At 40.3% G+C, this 18,657-nt stretch overlaps 1 protein-coding gene across 5 annotated transcripts in view; it reads left to right on the top strand.

The window, feature by feature from the left end:
* VEPH1 (ventricular zone expressed PH domain containing 1) overlaps nucleotides 1-18,657 on the top strand; it is a 175,071-nt gene that overhangs the window by 83,929 nt on the left and 72,485 nt on the right. For 4 of the 5 annotated variants that reach the window (XM_050965875.1, XM_050965874.1, XM_050965876.1 and 1 more), the window contains exons 8-9: nucleotides 15,106-15,315; nucleotides 17,123-17,517. In XM_050965875.1, coding sequence (XP_050821832.1) covers nucleotides 15,106-15,315; nucleotides 17,123-17,517 — 605 coding nt within the window. Of the gene's footprint in view, nucleotides 1-10,830; nucleotides 10,904-15,105; nucleotides 15,316-17,122; nucleotides 17,518-18,657 lie in introns of those variants that run through there. The other variant, XM_050965878.1, reaches the window with a different exon arrangement.

Genomic DNA, 18,657 nt, shown 5'->3' with positions numbered 1-18,657 from the left:
GTCTACTGAAGTTTGCACTCCAAATATAGTACCACGGATCGTAGTATCTCATACTAATATGGTCATCTCAGGAAACATCTCAGGATATGATAGAGGTCTATAAAATCATGACGGGTATGGAGAAAGTGAATAAGGAAGTTTTATTTACTGCTTCACAAAACACAAGACCCAGGGCTCACCCAATGAAATTAACAGGCAGCAGGTTTAAAACAAACAAATGAAGTAGTTCTTCCCACAACACACAGTCAATCTGTGGAACTCATTGCCGGGGATGTTGTGAAGGCCAAAACTATAACAGGGTTCAAAAAAGAATTAGATAAATTCATGGAAGATAGGTCCATCAATGGCTATTAGCTAAGATGGTCAGGGATGCAACCCCATGCTCTGGTTGTTCCTAACCACTGACTGCCAGAAGCTGGAAGTGGACAATATGAGATGCATCACTCAATAATTGTCCTGTTCTGTTCATTCCCTCTCAAGCACCTGTTATTTGCCACTGTCAGAAGACAGGATACTGGGCTACATGGACCATTGGACTGATCCAGTGTGGCCATTCTTATACTCTTAGTGAAAGCAAAAAAAAAATTTTACATAATTTGATCCATCCAGCAATTTTTTTAAATGGCCCAGTGACTAGCTCTGCACAGTTGTTGGACTGTTTTACATGATTTGATATGTCCAGCTTTCAAAACAAAAAACAATAAACCAGCTAAACATCTTCTGTTCAGTTGTTGCTCACAGACTGAGAGTAGTGCTCCCCATTTTGTGTACTTTGATGAAAGGGACACTAGGAAGGATTTAAAGCACAAAACATGACCTACAGTACTGTCCCTCACCTTTCCATCATAGAGAAATCAAATAAAAAACAACTACTGCTAGTTTTTTCTAGGTAATAGCAGTAACTCCATTCCCAGAGCTTGGCTGAAATCAGTCAGGGAGGCTGATATGTGCCATCTTAGCTTCACTGGTGCGGGGGTGGTGCGACTCCATAACCCTTCTCTCATTCCTCCTCACCCTTTCTTAGGGAGAGTAGCTAAGAAGATCGCCTGATTAATAAATACATCTCTATTGCTGTTAGCCCTTGTCTCACGGCCCTTGATTCAGAGAGCATGTGACCCCTACACCATATGAAGAGCTGATGTAAAGAGCGCCACAAAGGGAGATATTTGCAGTGGACACCAAGAAGTGTGATCTGTCCTTCAAAACACAGAAACTATGCTACATATTCATGAATGCCTTCTACTGGCACCTTAGCTAGTAACTCTTCACTTCTGTACAAACATAGAGTTCTCTCATAACATCTCCCGTCTTATCACGGCAACTGGTGGACAATATGAGGCCTTGCAGGGCTAGTCACAATCTAGCTCGAAAGTGTGTCTCTTTCACCAACAGAAGTTGATCCAGTAAAAGATATTGGCTCCCTATGACCTTTTGGGGTGCAATCCACACCAGAGAGGGGTTGTATAACCCCTGCCCTGAACCTTGAGTGCCTTACAATGCCTTGCTGCTGTAGCTCCCACCTGGGCTGCTCACAGCCTTCCATCACACTCTGAGTGTCTGTGTATAGCTGTAGCCTGCCAGCTTGCTCTAGTCACACTCTGGCTTCTACCAGCCTCAGTTACCACATGCAGGGTAACCCCAACCCACTCCCAGACCAGATTTTCCCTGCAGAAATGTGTATTCTGTATTACACTGTCCAATCCTCTCCTGGACAGTTCAGATAACAAAGGTCCATTGTCCCCGTAAGGGAATAATTTACAACAACTTGCCATCTTAAATGGAGTTACTCACCCAGTTCACAACACTGGATTAATTTTGATTAAGGAACAAAAAAAGGTTTATTTAACTACAAAGAAATAGGTTTTAAGTGAGTACAAGTATTAAGGCATTAAAATCAGAAATGGATATAAGAAAAATAAAGATAAAATGCTTCCTACTCTAAAACTTTACAAACTAAGCTTGGTTTAAGGTAAAATTCTTACCATATGCTTCCAACAGCATTACTGACCAATCTTCTGGTCAGGTTGCCTCCCAAAGTTAAAGAACTGGATTTTTTTTGTCATCTTGGGTTTAAATGGAACAAACATAGCTACAATAACACTACAAAAGCACTAGGGGGCAGATCTGACTGCTGGGAGGTCTCCAGCCTCCAGAACACAGGGGGGAGCTGCCCAGCAGGTTCTGAAGTCTGTGCTTTGGGTCCCCTCAACTTCATGTGCAATCCTCAAAACTTGCTCATCGCCTCGCCTGATTTTAAGGGATCTCAGTCCTGACATCTAGGGGTGAAAGCCTACCTCCACTGAAATCAATGGGGGTTTTGCCAATGACTTCAGTGGAGCCAGAATATCATCCCTAGATTCTAAGTCTGTTCTTTGGGTCCCCCAAACCTAGAACCCAGTAATGAATAACCATTAGTATTCTGTTTCTTCATGACGTGCTGGCTGGAATCCTCCAGGGACAGGGCAGGGTGAATGTGGCACAGATCCTTTAAATCGAGCCAGTCTCCGAAGCCAGTTGGCCTTATTTTCACTGTGCTCTGGTTCTGGGGGCTCAGAGTGTAGCCTTTGAAGCCAGCTGACTTTGGAGAACTGGAGCAGGGCCTATGAAGCCTGCTGGTTAGCTATGGAGAAGTTGCTTATAGCTTCTTATTGATCCACTGGGGTTGGGGAACCCGGAACACTGTGAAGAGGGACAGTGCAATCCCAGGTAACCTGGGGCCAGAGGCACAGGCATGACACAAATCTCTGTGTCTTAGCCCTGCCCTCATTCAAAGAGGTGGTGGCAGGAAGATCTTTTGTCTCCAAACAGACTGAGAAACTGGTGTGGTGCCCCCCGTCGTCCCCCACCCCCACACACACACCAGGAGTGGCCACAGAAGTTCATTCTTTTCCCTAAAGAGATGGTGGTGGCAACAAGGGTTACTTCTAGTATTTACCCAGCAGTTTAGCTATATTTGCTTGGGTTTGGGGGCCCCTTGACTTCCTGCCCCACAGAGCCCTCTGCTTGCTTGGTGTTGTCAAGTTACCCCAGAGTAGTGGGTCTTAGAGTAAATATCCCATTGAGATGCATGGGGCAGTTCCCACCTGCAATTGTTTCAGACTGAGGCAGACATCACTGTATTTGTGACTTTTGCGTTACTTTTTCAAGTTGTCCTTAGTAATCATGAAGACTACATTTTTTTTTAAAAATAAAGAAAGCTAAGTGTCTGATGTAATCACATGACTCCAGGAGCTGAGGCTCTAGGTGCAAATCTTAAATGCCTATGCCTTAATCTGGCCCTGCCAGAGAATGTAACCAAGCTTCATTTAACTAAAAGTTCAGGTTAAAAGTGAGGTGATATGTTTTATCAACTGAGTTTAGTCCAAAAGATAACCAGAAAAGCCTACAGGAACAGTTACTGAAATTGCCCCGTTCCCCACAAGTTAGTATTTGCCAAATGGACAAAATAAATAGGAAGAAAGTGTTTTCAAATAAGTTTTTCTAACCCTCCACCACCAGCACTACCAACCTCTTTCTAATGCACCTCGTAACAAACTTTGAGAGTTCCAGTATTTGTCCCACAGTGGATAGTTCAAATGATATTTAGTGTAGTTTACAGCAAAGATACACTAGTTGCTATTTTTACTGAAAGATGTATAAATACCATTATGTGGTATGTGACAGGTCAAGGGGACAGAAAGGGAAACTACTTCTATGATAAAATTCAACACAGATGTCATCAAGCTCATAAATGTGAGGAATGGCCTTGGAGGCATGATAAAGAGTGGAAGCCAAAATGTTGGGGTCATTCAAGAAACAATTAATTGACATTCTGGAGAGAGTTAAGTAGTAAAAAAGAGAGGACTCCCGTCGAACTGAATCATTTTTAAGGAAAGCTGTGAGAAATTTATACAACTCAGCTGGTGAGAAAATGCTTGGTCAAAAAATAGATCTGAGGCCCAGATTTGTAAAGGTATTTAGGAGTTGCTGCTGTGCTCAGTGTTGCAATGCCTAACTGATTGAGGATCCTAAAACTCATTTTCAAAAGTGATTTAATCACTTAGGAGCCTAAATCTCATTGATATTGATGGGATGTAGGCTCCTAAGTGCCCGAATCGCTTTTGAAAATGAGTTTTAGGATCTCCGGGCATTGCAGTGCTGAGTTCAGCAACACCTAAACACCTTTAAAAGTCTTGGTGCTCACTCTTATAAAGAGTTTATTAAAGTCACTAGAGAATATAACTGGAAATAGAAAGTAAGTCCATGTGAGATAAAATGCACGTGTTGGAAACTAGTCCAAGAGTAGCTAAAGGGGAATGATAATGCCAGTTGTCATTTTTATTATGGGAATTATAATGAAGCAGTAGAAGGAGGGGAGGCTTCACAAACAGTCTGATAGCAGAGTTTAATAATTATTGATCTAGACCATGCTTGTTCACTTGATATGTTAGTAATAACAGAAAGGCTCAAAGGTATTCCACTCACTGAAAATTTATGATATCCCTACTCTACTCTACTCTATTCTATCCCATGTCTGGTACAACTGGTTGAAAAGTAGGAGACATTTTTCATTAAAATTTCAATGAAATATTTTCCAGTCTTTTCCCACAAAATTCTAAATGGAAAGAACTCCCTTTGCTGAGGAGAAGAAACCCCTGCGGAGAGCGTGCGAGAGAGAGCGAGAGACATATATTGCTTTTCTAATATTTGCTTGTGTATGTGTGTTTAATCCTCACCAGAGCATATAAGCAATTGAAAAAACAAAGTTTTAACATTTCAAAAGTGACCATTTGGACTCAGGGCCAAACACTATGTTACACCAATGCAAATCCAGGGCAAATCACGAAGTTGCCATAGGGCTGCAGTGGAGTTGCTGAGGATTTAATCCTTTTCAGTTTAGGGCAGAATTTGGCCTTCAGTCCACAATGTAGAGAATAAATAACAATAAAGGAATAGGATAATAATAAATGAAGAAATAAAAGGATAATGAACAATCAGGCTGCCCTGTGTAAATACTCAGCGAGGGCCTCATTTTAGAATAAAAGAACGTCTGTTTCTGAAAGTATGTAAACAACTAGCTCCTTGACTGCATGCACACTCAGTCACAATTAGCTGTTACAGGGATTGGTCCACTTTCCATTGAAGTCCCCTTGATTTCACTGGGCTGTGGATCAGGCCGTAAACATTGCCATATGCACCTGGAGTTCTTTGTGCTATGCCTTACACAATTGTAGGTGTCAAATTGGAGGCTGAGTTGACACCTCTTTAAAAACGTAGCTGTAAGAGATCATAGACTAAAACAAAGATCTTAATCGAATGCAGAACTTTAAAAATCTTACGTTATTCCCTGGTTTTATATTTCAGAGGCTTAGCCAAGGATAACATCAGATAGATGAGGGGCAAGAGGAAACGTAGACCAAAAATTAGGAACGGAGTTAAAGTACTTTACACAGTATAACTCCACAGACTTCTCTGGATTTACCATTGATTTGTACTAGTGTAAGTGAGATCAGAATCAGACCCTGAACATGGAAATATACCCAGTAGCTCCAGAGCTACTGTAACTACTTAATTGCAGAAAATTTTTCTTAAACAACAGTAACAATTCACCGTATTTGTGCTGTGAAAGAGAAATAGATTTTTCATTTGTGTGCATGAACAATAACCTGTTCCTTCTGGAATTGTATGTTTCCATGAGGAAAAACTGATTTCTTCTAAGTAATTGTGTTCTTGAAATCGTTTGACATGGGGAATTTTACATGCATTTGATGGAGAGTATCATTAAAATCATGTGATGGTCTATTAGCATTGCCACCTACTATCACAAAGAGGCAAGTCATTCCCCCCAGAGATAACTTTTAAAAGTGAACGTAGAATGTTAATGTCTGCTGATCCAACTTAGAATTCTGTCATGGTCAATTTAAAAAAAAAAAAATACAAGACCTAATGAAGCTTCCCAACCACCATTCCTGGGAACAACAAAGTAAGCATGCAAGCCAGACTGCTCTTTGTTGTTTATTTTTATATCGTGGCTGGATGAAATTATTTCTTCTTTTAATAGGAGAAGCAAAGTCTTGCATATGGTGTCATTTACAATTCACATGCCTTTCATTTTCTCTTCTGTTTATGCATCTTTAAAGCAACTTTTGTTATGGTATAAAGGATTGTAGCTGTATTTAAGAAATTCATCTGATGATATGGGACTGTAGGGTGACATTGCTATCAACTTTGGAAACAATATGGGTCACGAAGTTTGACGGGATACAGCTCATGTTCTAGTGACAATAAAGTTTGATTCTAGTAATTCTCCCTTAGCAAGACATGCAGCAGCATTTACAGCAGAACATCTCCATTGCTCACAGCTTGTTCAGAATTATTTGAGAAATCATTAACAGGTTATGCCTGCCCAGTTACAGAATGTCTTTACATTAGCCACACTAGGGTGGAGTGATAGTAAGATGACACTGTCTTTTTGAAGCTTTTAAGACTGTAGACCCTAACTTTATTCAATATCCTTGAGCATTGCTCTGATACTTACCAATGCTGGAGGGGGAGGACAGGAATAGCTCAGTGGTTTGAGCATTGGCCTGCTAAGGCACCCAGGGTTGCAAGTTCAATCCTTGAGGGGTCCATTTGGGGGATTTAGTTGGAGATTGGTCCTGCTTTGAGCAGGGAGTTAGATTAGATGATTTCCTGAGGTCCCTTCCAATCCAAATGTTCTATAGCTTACATACAACCTGTCTTTTAGAGATTCTACCTCTGCTTGGTGAGCCTTGGTAGTAGAACCTGATCCTCCCATGTAACTGCAGCAGGAGCAGAGGTAGGCCAGCATGGTATGCTTTATGAAAATCCCACCCTTCATGTGTTTTTAGAAAGATATTTGGATTGTGCTGCATCACTTTCTTAGCACCTGGTTGGGGAGAGTGTATAGGAATAAAAATATTATTCTTATGATCATCTGGTGACCTGTATAATATTTTGATACCTCACCATACAGAGTTGAAAAGTAATTCAGTAATAAAGAATATGGTGCCACCAAAATCTTCCTGCAAACATGTTCTATATACTTCTTTGGATATTTCTACATCTCTTTTCTTCTGAAAACAGGCTGGGCCAAATTCAGCTCTGGGGTAAGTAGGGCCAACTCAGCAGTGTCAGTCATGTATTCAATAATTTTGCCAAGATTTTACACAATTGTTAATTTTGTTGTTGTTTGATTGGAGGAGCCAGAAAAACAGCCCGTCTTGTCTTCCATCCATGCACAGTATGTAGGCTCAGTAAAGTATTTCATGTTGGTTACATCTTTCCTGCTTGTTAAGAATGACTTCATGTCAAAAGGTCACATTGTTACTGCAGTGAGCCTGGGCTTACAGAAGAGAGATAATGAAGCCTGCACCCCAAGGATATTCCAAGAGATGAGTATTTTGTTTTGTCCATTAAGACTAGTACCAGCTATCCTGAAAGTCCCAGGAGCCTGGTATTGGCAGGCTAGTTGAGTTTGAGCCAGGCTATTGATTTCTGGACTTCTGAGTTATAATGAACCATGTTTTGAACAAAGTCACTGTTGGTTTACATCTGACAAATAGAACCAAATGTTTCCCTGAAAGAAACACTATGATAACATTTCCTTTGAGAGCATGATCCGTGTCCATTCAAGCCAATGGAAAGACTCCCATTGAGTTCAGTGGGCTTTGGATTATGTTCCAAGTGGGGAGAGGTGAAAACAAACCAAACTCAGTTTACTCAGAGTCAGCTCTTATTTCAGAATTCTGTAGAGTCTGTTTAGTTCACATTCCTCTAATCCACAAACCTGATTGCTCCATCAAATACCCCACTCCAAAATCCCAATGTACAGGGGATTTGCTATATATAATTTTATTAGCACATGGTTGACATGGTAATGGGCATACCATTGATACATATATTAGAGAGATAACAGTAGTTGAGATTAAGTCTTCTCCTACATCTCTGCAAAGATTTGATAGCCAAATCTCTAGTGAGGTTCCTTATTGCTGAGACTTCATTACTTTTACAAAATAGTCTCCAGAACATTTATTACTATATCAGGAGCTGTTGCCTACATTAAAAAACTAAACTGCCTGTATCAAAACAAATGAAAAATTTACATTTTGTGATTCAGTTTCCTTGGTTGCTTCCGTTAAATATGTTTGTTTTCATAAGCAATAATTTGCAATATTTGGAAATTCTCAATAGGCCTTCCAGTCATGAATGTGAATTAGCAAGATTCTGCTATATTTGGCAACATTGCATTTTAACTCTCATCTGTGACATTCCATAAACCTAGCTGTTTTGCATTTAATAATTTATCCATTCGGACACTCATTTAAAATAAAAGAGGTCATAAAAAATTCAAATTATGATATAACGTTTAAATGTGTGAATAGAGTTAAAAATACTGACATGCCACTCTTTAACCCTGTGGTTGGGTTCTGATTGTTATTAAGAAATCTATAAATATTACACATAAGAAGCTAAAGTATGGCATAGGTATGTTTTGACTCCGTAAAATGTGGTAACTCATCCCTCTGTGAATTATGGTGCAGACTGTCCCCGTGATTTTGTCGTCTCGATAATTTTGTGACCCTGTTGGCAGCCTCACACCAAAAGAGAAGGCGGGAAACTTGGTTATAACAAAATAACAGCAAGGGCACATACCGACTATTCACATGATACACCTAAGAGTATTCCAGAATAGTAGTAAGCGACAAAGAGTCCTGTGGCACCTTATAGACTAACAGACGTATTGGAGCATAAGCTTTTGTGGGTGAATACCCACCTTGTCGGATGCATCAGAATAGTAGTGATATCCATATCTTTGAAGAGGGAAGACATCGTAATGGTTTAGCTGTAGCACTCTATTCATTAAGGGTGAAATTCACTCCCTGCACCCAGAACTGTTCAGGGGAGACACTCCCCCTCATACCCTCTCTCTCTAGGACTGCTATGACCTTCCTTTCCCCCCGCCCATCAGGCTTTAGGGAGAAAAACTGCAGAGATGAGCCAGCCACAGACTCCAGCTGGTAGGAACAGGAGTGGTCAAGGAAGGGAGCACTGAGTATTCAGAGAACTTCCTATGGTGTTGACTGAATTTACTTCATCCTGTGCTGATGTGCTGTTTGCTCCAACCCTCCCACTTCCCTCACGATCTTTTGACCTCTGCTTCACTGCACACCAGTCTGATTTTACCCTCTTCTCCCCTGGCCTGTCCTCTTCACCTCCCTTTCCTTCCCTTTTCAGCTTATCCCCACCTAAGAACGAACACTCCCCCCCACCCCAATGGAACTAACATACCACTTGCTGCCATCACACAGTTCACTTTGCTCGTGTGGTCTACCCCTTCCCCCACCTTATGTCTGTCTGGTCTATTCAGATTGTAACCTCTTCAGGGAAAGGACCATCTACTACTCTGGGTTTGTACAATGGGCTCCCGTTCTTGGTTGGCCCTTAGGCACTCCTGTAGTAAACATAATTAATAATAATAAATTCAGTTTCCTCACTGCTGCATAAAAACAAAGCTCAAAATGTTCAAACTACAGTGGCTGTAGGTATGCACTTAATTCCATATTATGGCTTTTGTAAAAAGTGGCCTGATATTCAGGGGTTCTGTGTACCCTCGGCTCTTATTGCAGGCAATGAGAGCTGTGGGTGTACAGTATCTTTGAAGATCAGGCTTCAAGGCACTTAAATCTTCAGTATGGATCTATGTGCCTAGCACTGAGGTTTGAAAATTTTGGTCTAAGAAATCAGACTTTAGGCAAATATCCCGTTTGGATGAATGAAATCCTTCCCCACAGTGGCGGCCCATCCATATAGGCGAACTAGGCGGTCACCGAGGGTGCCTGGTTAGATGAGGCACCAAATTTGAGGATAAAAATCAAATTTAAAAAAAAATGAAAAAGATGAAAAAAACCACAAATAAAATAACGAAGATGTCATTATTTCAATTCTCATGTGTGTACAAAGGGAATATGAATTATAATTCATTTCTCTACATTTCTGATAATTTATTAATATGTCAACTCTTTTATTTACTGCAAAAATAAATAATATTTTAGCAAATTTTCTTTCCAATTTGCGACATAGGGTCAAGATGACCCACTCCACCATTTTGATAAGCAATAACTCAGCCACAATGAAACACATCCACCAGCGGCAAGAGCTGCAGTGCCAGTGACACCTAACTAGAATATACATCAAGGTGCATATCCAGAAATTCATGTCGAGCAGAGATATCGCGTGTCGATACATGTCAAACAGTCATTTTAACACATGTTGCAAGTAGATGGTTAAGAATTGAGCAAATACTGTGGAAAATTGTGTTTCTTGGTGCCAAAGAGTAAAGAATTACATCTTTCAGCATTATAAATCCAAAATATGAGTATCTTTAAGCATTATTAAACCTTAGCATTATTATTGGGCTGTATAATTATGAACTTTTCTTTTTTATAACTGGTTCATATGTAATAAATAAAGTCCATAAAAGAAAAGTAACAGTGTTAAAGCTTAATAGACTACAAAAGTGATGATGTCACACTCCAAGTGGGTAACCGTGAAGAAGGGGATTACTTTCCAAACAACCAGTGTCGGGTTATAGCATGGAAAATGGTCGTTTTGTTTACATGTAAACGCTGTAACTAACTGTTTTAATAAGTAAGTGAGTGTGTGTTACTAATCATTGAGCCTTTCAGCAGTGAAAATATGTGTTGGGATGGCTGCAGTGTGGTTTAAATCTCCAGCCATGTGATGGGTGTGTCAGCCATCCTTAATGCTATAATGCTTGCAGTCAGGAGCACAGTTAGTACATAACAATATTCAAATGTCCCATGGCAGAAAGAGGATAAAGAAAACCCTTAGGAGCTGAGTATCATCAACAAAAGGCTGAGAAGGAAAAGGACCAAGCAAAACAGCAGGGATCCTTCCTGAAATATCTTCTCTTTAAATGAAAAATTATACACTCCAGGTAATGGAAACTCTTTAAAATTTGTTGAATGCCTCGCTTTGTTTGATCCAGTCATGAAGGAGCATCTATATAAGATAACTGATCATGAAAAACAGGTTCATTGCTTAGGAAAAAATATGCAGAATGAACTGATCCAAATCCTAGCAAATGCCATTAAAAAAAATTGTAGAAGCTGCCCATTCTGAAAAATACTTTTCAATAATACTGGACTGTACACCAAATGTGAGTCATGTTGAACAAATGATGATCATTCATTTTTTGGATAGGGAAAAGTCTGCATATGAAGATAATGTTGAAGTTCTCATAAAGGAACATTTTTTGGGTTTCTTACCACTGAAGGAGATGACTGGAGCATTTATGACTGAAACTATTCTACAAGAGCTTGAAACAATGTCATTATCTATTGATAATTGGAGTAATATGAAGGGTAAAGGCAATGGTGTGCAAAAGAGAATGTTGGAAATCAATCCTAGGGCCTTTCTCGTTCCTTGCAGTGCGCATTCTCTGAATTTGGTTGTCAATGATGCTGCTAGATGCTGTTTGGAGGCAAGCAGTTTCTTTGACCTTGTGCAATGTGTTTACGTGTTTTTCTCAGGCTTAACACACTGTTGGGAGATTCTGACTTGCCATGTGAATTCTCTAACTGTGAAACCACTTAGACAAGACGGGAGAGTCACACTGATGCTTTGAAGCCTCTTTACTATGAACTTGTAAACATTTATGATGCCCTAATTGAAATTTCTGATGATACTACCTTTACTGGATCATCTGGCAATATGGCATGTTCAGATGCAGAAGCTCTTGCAAATGGCTTTTCCTTTCCAAATTCAAATTTGTGATTTCACTCATTTTGTGGTATAATATCCTTTTTGAGATTAACCTCACTGGTAAGCAGCTTCAGGAAAAGAACTTGAACATACATTCTGCTATTCAAAAACTGCAGCAAACTAAAAATATTCTGGAGGAATTCAGAAGTGATGAAGGGTTTGAAAGAATACTGGTAGATTCTCTCAAGCTTGCTGAAGAAATAAATTTTCTAACAGATTTGAACTAGAGGCAGTTCGCATTTGGCAAAAGAAACAGCAGTTTTCATATGAAGGACGAGACACACTCATTCAGAACCCAAAACGAAGATTCAAAGTGAATTTCTACTTTGCAGTCCTTGATACTGCTAGTCACTCAGTTGATGAAAGATTTCAACAGATTCAGCAGCTAGAGTCAGTATTGGCTTTCTATATGATATCCACAGCCTGCAAAAGAAAACAGCAAAACAGATAAGAGAATTTTGTATAAAACTGGAGTCAGCATTGACTCATGAAAATTCAAAAGACATTGATGCTACAGATTTGTGTAGTGAGCTTCAAGCTTTTTCAAGACAACTTAAGAAACATTCCACTCCTGAAGAAATACTGAAGTTTGTTTGTGAAAATAAACTCACAAACAGTTTTCCCAATATTTTTGTAGCTCTATGCGTTCTTTTAACTTTGCCAGTTTTTGTAGCTGGGGGGGAATTCTGCTTCTCAAAGTTAAAATTGATGAAAACTGCGACAGGGTCAGGCCAGATGGCTACAAGAGAGTAGTCAAAGGTAGATACATTAGCTCCAGGTTAAGCAAGTCCCTTTTCCCTGGGTAAGATAACAGGGACTATTCCAGAACACTCAAGAACTTTCTAGAACTTACTAAGGCAGGCAGGCTAATTAGGACACCTGTAGCCAATTGGGAAGTTACTAGAATTAATTAAGGCTAATCAGGACACCTGGTATAAAAAGGCTCTCACTCCAGTTAGTGAGGTGTGTGTAAGGAGCTGGGACTGAGAGGATGTGCTGTTGGAGGACTGAGGAGTACAAACATTAACAGACATCAAGAGGAAGGTCCTGTGGTGAGGACAAAGAAGGTGTTGGGAGGAGGCCATGGGGAAATAGCCCAGGGAATTGTAGCTGTCGTGTAGCTGTTCCAGAAGGCACTCCAGACAGCTGCAGTCCACAGGGCCCTGGGCTGGAACCCGGGGTAGAAGGTGGGCCCGGGTTCCCTCCTAAACCTCTCAACTCCGGATCCAACACAGGAAGATCTCTGAGGCTAGCAAAATCCACCAATAAGCACAGGATCCACCAAGGTAGAGGAGGAACTTTATCACAAAACATATCTGCGTTCAACAGTGGTGCAAGAGAGACTTGTTGGACTTGCCACAATGTTCATAGAGTATGAAATAGCTGGAAAACTGGATCTAAAAGAACTAGTGACTGAATTTTCAAAACTTAAAGGAAGAAAAGTCATGTTTTAAGAGTGCAGAGTGTTTTTTAAATACAGGTTAAGGTTCATTGAAGAGTTCTCTTATTTCTTTCTATATTGGATGTGGTGGGAATAGCAGTTAAAGCAGGATAGCATAATGGATGTTTTTGGATTTGTAATAATAAAAATTATAATTAACATTTTAATGCATTTTTATTTGAAATTGGACTGAAATATCATCTAGCTGTTAAGTACAAATCTATTCTGAAAATTTCGTGCCTCTGTTTTATCTGATCTCAGAAACATTGGTTGGACAGCCTGACAAACCAAATAATTAAGCCTCATTTTAAAAAAAAATGCTTAAAAGACATTAAAAGGAAAAAAGGAGTAAAATGTTTCCCAGTTTACCAAAAACCTCAGGCTAGATCTGCCTTTGGGGTTGGTGGGGGGAGGAGGGAGGCTGATTGCATGCTTCACCTAGGGTGCCAGTTGCTGGCAGCTTCTCTTGGGCCGCCCCTGCTTCCCCACAGCTGCTGGAAGGGCTGCAGAGCTGCAGTGTCACTTGTCCACTGCTGCTACACTAGCCTATGAGCTGGAATAACAGCTGCAGCTCCTTTGTGACCCCGGTTGGCAGGGGGTTAGAAAGCAGGGCCGCCCAGGGGAGGAGGGGTAAGTAGGGCAATTTGCCCCTAGCTCCGCAGCGGCCCCATGAGCTCTGGCCTGGCGGAAGTCTAGGTCTTCAGCCGGCATTTCAGCGGCGGGGGGCCTTTCGGTGCTGCTGAAGATGCGGAGCGACTGAAGCCCTCTCCCCTCCCCCCCCGGCCGCCGAAATGCTGCCAAAGACCCGGACCACTGCTGGGTGAGTACAAGGGCCGCAGCTCTCCCACTTTGCCCCAGGCCCCCTGAATCCTCTAGGTGGCCCTGTTAGAAAGTGGATCCATTTAGGATTGGATCTCATGACCTGCTTTCAATGGGCTCTCTCCATGCCAGGGTAATTTGGCAGGTGCAGATTATTCTACTTTTAGCTACCCTCATGTAACTCCACTGAAATCAGACAGAATTCATCAATAATGATATGACAGTGTCATCATTGGGACAATCATTTTCATCAGTGTTGTGAAATCAATGAGGTTCACAGGTATGTTTGAGGGCAGAATTAGGTCCTATGTTTTTAAGAGTGAAAGCTTCATGCTAACTGGTGCTTTAAATCCAAATTTATTATTGCACAGAGTTTATTCAACTCTGTGCTGATCATTTTAATGACAATGTAAATTTCTAATCATTTTGTTCTATTAAATAGAAACTCGAGCTGCACAGACTTCTAAATAAGCCCATTTTAAGTATTCTGGGATTTCTTTTGTTGAACATGAGTCAGATTACTTAAAATTTTCTCTAAACCAGTTTCTTCCCAAGTGCTGAGTTTTGAAATATGTTTTTCTTACTCAGAGTACAATTATTCAGGAGAAAGTACATGTGCAATTTTGTAAAACCACAAATATTCACAGGCTCCACTGTGAGCTCTACTGTTGGTTTATAAGTATGCTGTAATAAATGGTTGTTTAGTAGCTTTGTAGGACTGGCCTAAATTCAACTGAAAAACATTTCCCTGAGAGGTTTGCTGGTGGGAATGTGGTTGAGGCCATATCAAGAGGAAGCGTGGTTTTTACTTTTGCAGATATAGTGCATGCTATTTCTAATCCAGTGTTGTCATAGATACTTAATGTTTCTAATCCTTTTGACATAGATATTGAACTGAAAGCTTTTTCCAAAAATTATTAATCAAATTTCTAAGAAATTCACTAGACACACAATTATTTTACCAGATACACTCTGTGGTTCAAAGTAAGAGAGACACTGTCAGTGTCATCTTGGGTAAAGCATGACCATCTTAAACCCCTGATTTTTTTCTTCTTCAGGACAGAAAATGCCGTTGAAACAGGATCTCCTGTACAGTTGGATGATTTAAAATCTGTTATGAATGAAAATGAAGAGGATGAAAAGCTTCAAGTTAAAATACAGGCTTTTGAGGAAAAAATAAATATGGATAACAATACTCCTGACTCTGTGCGTAGATATAGTTTAGGCCAGGTTTCTAAAGAAGAAAGGAAGGATATGAGATTTAACAGGTATGATTCTGTAAAATGCATGAGTAGCTTTCATGCATATCAGTCTTGCAATAAATCTTTATCCAAACATTAAGGGAATAGTGCAATTATAGTATACCTGTGGGCACTATGAGTCTAATTCTAACCAGATCTCTTGTCAGGGCATCTCGGAGCTGGAAAAGATCTTTCTAAATTATGTATTTAACCTTCCCAAACATGACAAGAGAGAAGGAAGAGGAACATGTTTGTTTACAGAACACTCTAGAACAGTGATTCTCCACCAGGAGTATGCATATCCTTGAGGGTACGCAGAGGTATTCCAGGGGTACATCAATTCATCTAGATAGTTGTCTAGTTTTACAAAAGGCTACATGAAAAACACTAGCAAAGTCAGTGCAAACTAAAATTTCATACAGACAATGACTTGGTTAAACTGCTCTATATACTATATCAGTGTTTCTCAATCTGGGGGGTTGCAATTTATTTTATAATTATATGGTAAAAATGAGAAAGTCAGCAATTTTTCAGTACTAGTGTGCTGTGACACTTCTGTATTTTTATGTCTGATTTTTAAGCAAGTGAGGTGAAATTTGGGGTACACAAGACAAATCCACCTCTTGAAAGGGGTACAGTAGTCTGGAAAGGTTGAGAACTACTGATCTAGAAATGAAGGTTCAAAGAACTCTTCTGGATACTAATAATAGCAACTCTAACGTTAGTTTAGGTAATATATTTGTATCAATATTTTGGGTCAGAATATGCCCTCAATTACTCTGGATTGATAATTTGTGTCAAGTTAAACTTGATTCTGCCTAGACTCGTTGTGTGTTGGGACCAGGGCCAGCCCAAAGAACTTGCAGCTAGGATGTACCCCTAGGACATGCAGGCCTCACCAATTCTAGTGGGATGCTTACTGCTCATGCTGCAGTGTTGCATGGGTGGAGCATGACCCATTTCATACTGACTTAGTGTTCTGTGGTGATAACTTGAGCCTTTGGGGAATTTGGACATCTCCTCTGCTGGGGCTGTCATAGGTTCCACCTTTCTCCTGTTTAACAAGGAACCTATGTCCCCTTTTTCTCCTAATTCTCTCCAGAGACACATTCACCAGTTGTGTATGCATTTCCTGTTCCCCAGCTCCCCTTTGAGGATTAAAGTTTCCCGTGTTGTGAAAGGAGTTATGGGAAAGGATGCCATTGAGGGCTTGATTCTCCATTGCCTTCCACCTTTGCACTCATCTACAGCTGTTCAAAGTGAATGTAAAATGCTGCCAAATCAGAATTCTTCACTCACATCAGTAGTAGCATTTTATACCTCATTTACTCTAGTGCAAATGATTACACAAGAGAGTGGAGAACCACTTCCTGAATGTTGGGGCTTGTGGCGAAGGTGGCCCAGCTGAAGGACTTTGGAGAGAACTCCGGATTTGCTTGAACCACTGCTGGATGATATTATTTTATAATGTGATTGACAGACTGGATACTGAGATATTGTAGTGATGAGTGATAGCTATACTGGTGCATTCTCTAGTATACATATGTTGTGCTACATAGATATTGTTGTCTGATTTCTTTTGCTTACTACAGTTGTGGTTTGATTTGCGTTCTGAGTACCTGTTTGTGAAATACAGGTTTATTAAAAGCTATTTGTATTTGCCAACCAAAAGGATATTTAGGCCCAAATTCTGCTTTGAGTTGCACCAAAGTAGCTGCACAGATGTAACTCAGAGCAGAATTTGGCCAGAAATCTTGTTATCTGATTCTTCAGCATGGTGTAGCCTATCTTACCTATCACAAACCATTTGTCTTTCTCTTTATTTGCATTGCAGGTCCAAAAGTCTAGCTTTGCATGCAATCCGTACAAAGGGGATGGATTCAGACAATGGACAAGACATGGACAATGGAGATATAGCAGCTGGCATCTCTTTCACAGAAATTTATCTTAGCCAAGAAAATGACAAATTGCCTCTTAGTCCAGACACTGAAGAATCGCAGCTGGAAAATTCTTCAGTTTCACACCCAAGTATCAAATGTACAGAATCAGAAAATTTGCCAGGATCTGTTAAAGAAAACTGCCATGAAGGAAGTACAGAAACAATAAAAAATCCTGTGGAATATCAGGATAAGCTCTACTTGCACTTAAAGGAAAATCTTAGTAAAGTGAAAGCATATGTCATGGAGATTGGGAAGAAAATTCCTAGCCCAGATCAGTGTATTATTGAAGGTAAGAGCTCTGAACCTTTCAAATTATGGGAATCTTAAAGGAATAGTTTAAAACCAGAGCAAAACCCTTCAGTACTCATGCAAACTGTTAAGTAAGATTCTCTAAGCATGAGCTCTTATGTTGGATGAAACACGTTTTTACACAATGACGTTGTTATAAACTGCAGCATTTTGAACCCTCTTTCATAGGTTTTGTCCTTTTCTTCAGTGATATTGTGCATCCTTCAGAGGCCCCAACCTGGTAGTCCTCGCACACCCAAAACTCCCTTTGAAGTTAATGCAATATTGTGCAAAGAATGCTGGATTGGGCTCAGGGTCAGTGCTTGATTCTCTTCTTACATCAGGATAAATAGATGTACATCGGGATAGGTCAGAAAAGGATCAGATCCAGAATCTCAAATAAAGGTGTTCTGTTTTGCTACGCTCTGATTCAAAGCCCACTAGAAGTCAGTGGAAAGACTCCCAATGGGATTTGAATTGGTCCCCTATTTACTATTGCCTCAGAACTCTATAATGATTCTCAGTTTCATCATGCAGAGTCAGTGGATAGTGCTGGGAGCCTCCCCTACCCCCCTGAGACCTCTTTCTACTTGGCTTCCCAGACACTCAGTTCAACTCCACATTTTATCATTCGAGTATTTTTATTTTTGTCATAAAGCAACAGTGAGTAGACCAGAGAGCTAGATAAATTCATGGAAGATAGGTCCATCAATGACTATTAGTCAGGATGGGCAGGGATGGTGTCCTTAGCTGGGAATGGGCGACAGAGGGTGGATCACTTGATTACCTGTCCTGTCCTGTTCATTACTTTTGAAGCACCTGGCATTGGCCACTGTTGGAAGACAGGATACTGGGCTAGATGAACCTTTGGTGTGACTCAGTATGGCCATTCTTATGTTCTTATGACTCAAACGCAGGGGTGAATGCAGGATACATCACAAAACCAGTTACATAGCAATTCTCTTCCTTTATATACATTTATACAGATCATTGCATTTACTATACATTGCATCACACATTTTAGGATTGACTTGGTTACTTTGTAGGGACCAATCCCTGTATTGCATGTTCTGTCCACACACTTTCCATGCACGACTTACTCTTTTGCTCATCTTTGGATTCTGGACTTGTCCATTATTAA

The sequence above is a fragment of the Gopherus flavomarginatus genome, chromosome 8 (assembly GCF_025201925.1).
Source record: "Gopherus flavomarginatus isolate rGopFla2 chromosome 8, rGopFla2.mat.asm, whole genome shotgun sequence".
NCBI lineage: Eukaryota > Metazoa > Chordata > Testudines > Testudinidae > Gopherus > Gopherus flavomarginatus.
Note: the sequence above shows the minus strand (reverse complement) of the source record. Positions and strands in the feature narration are given on the sequence as shown.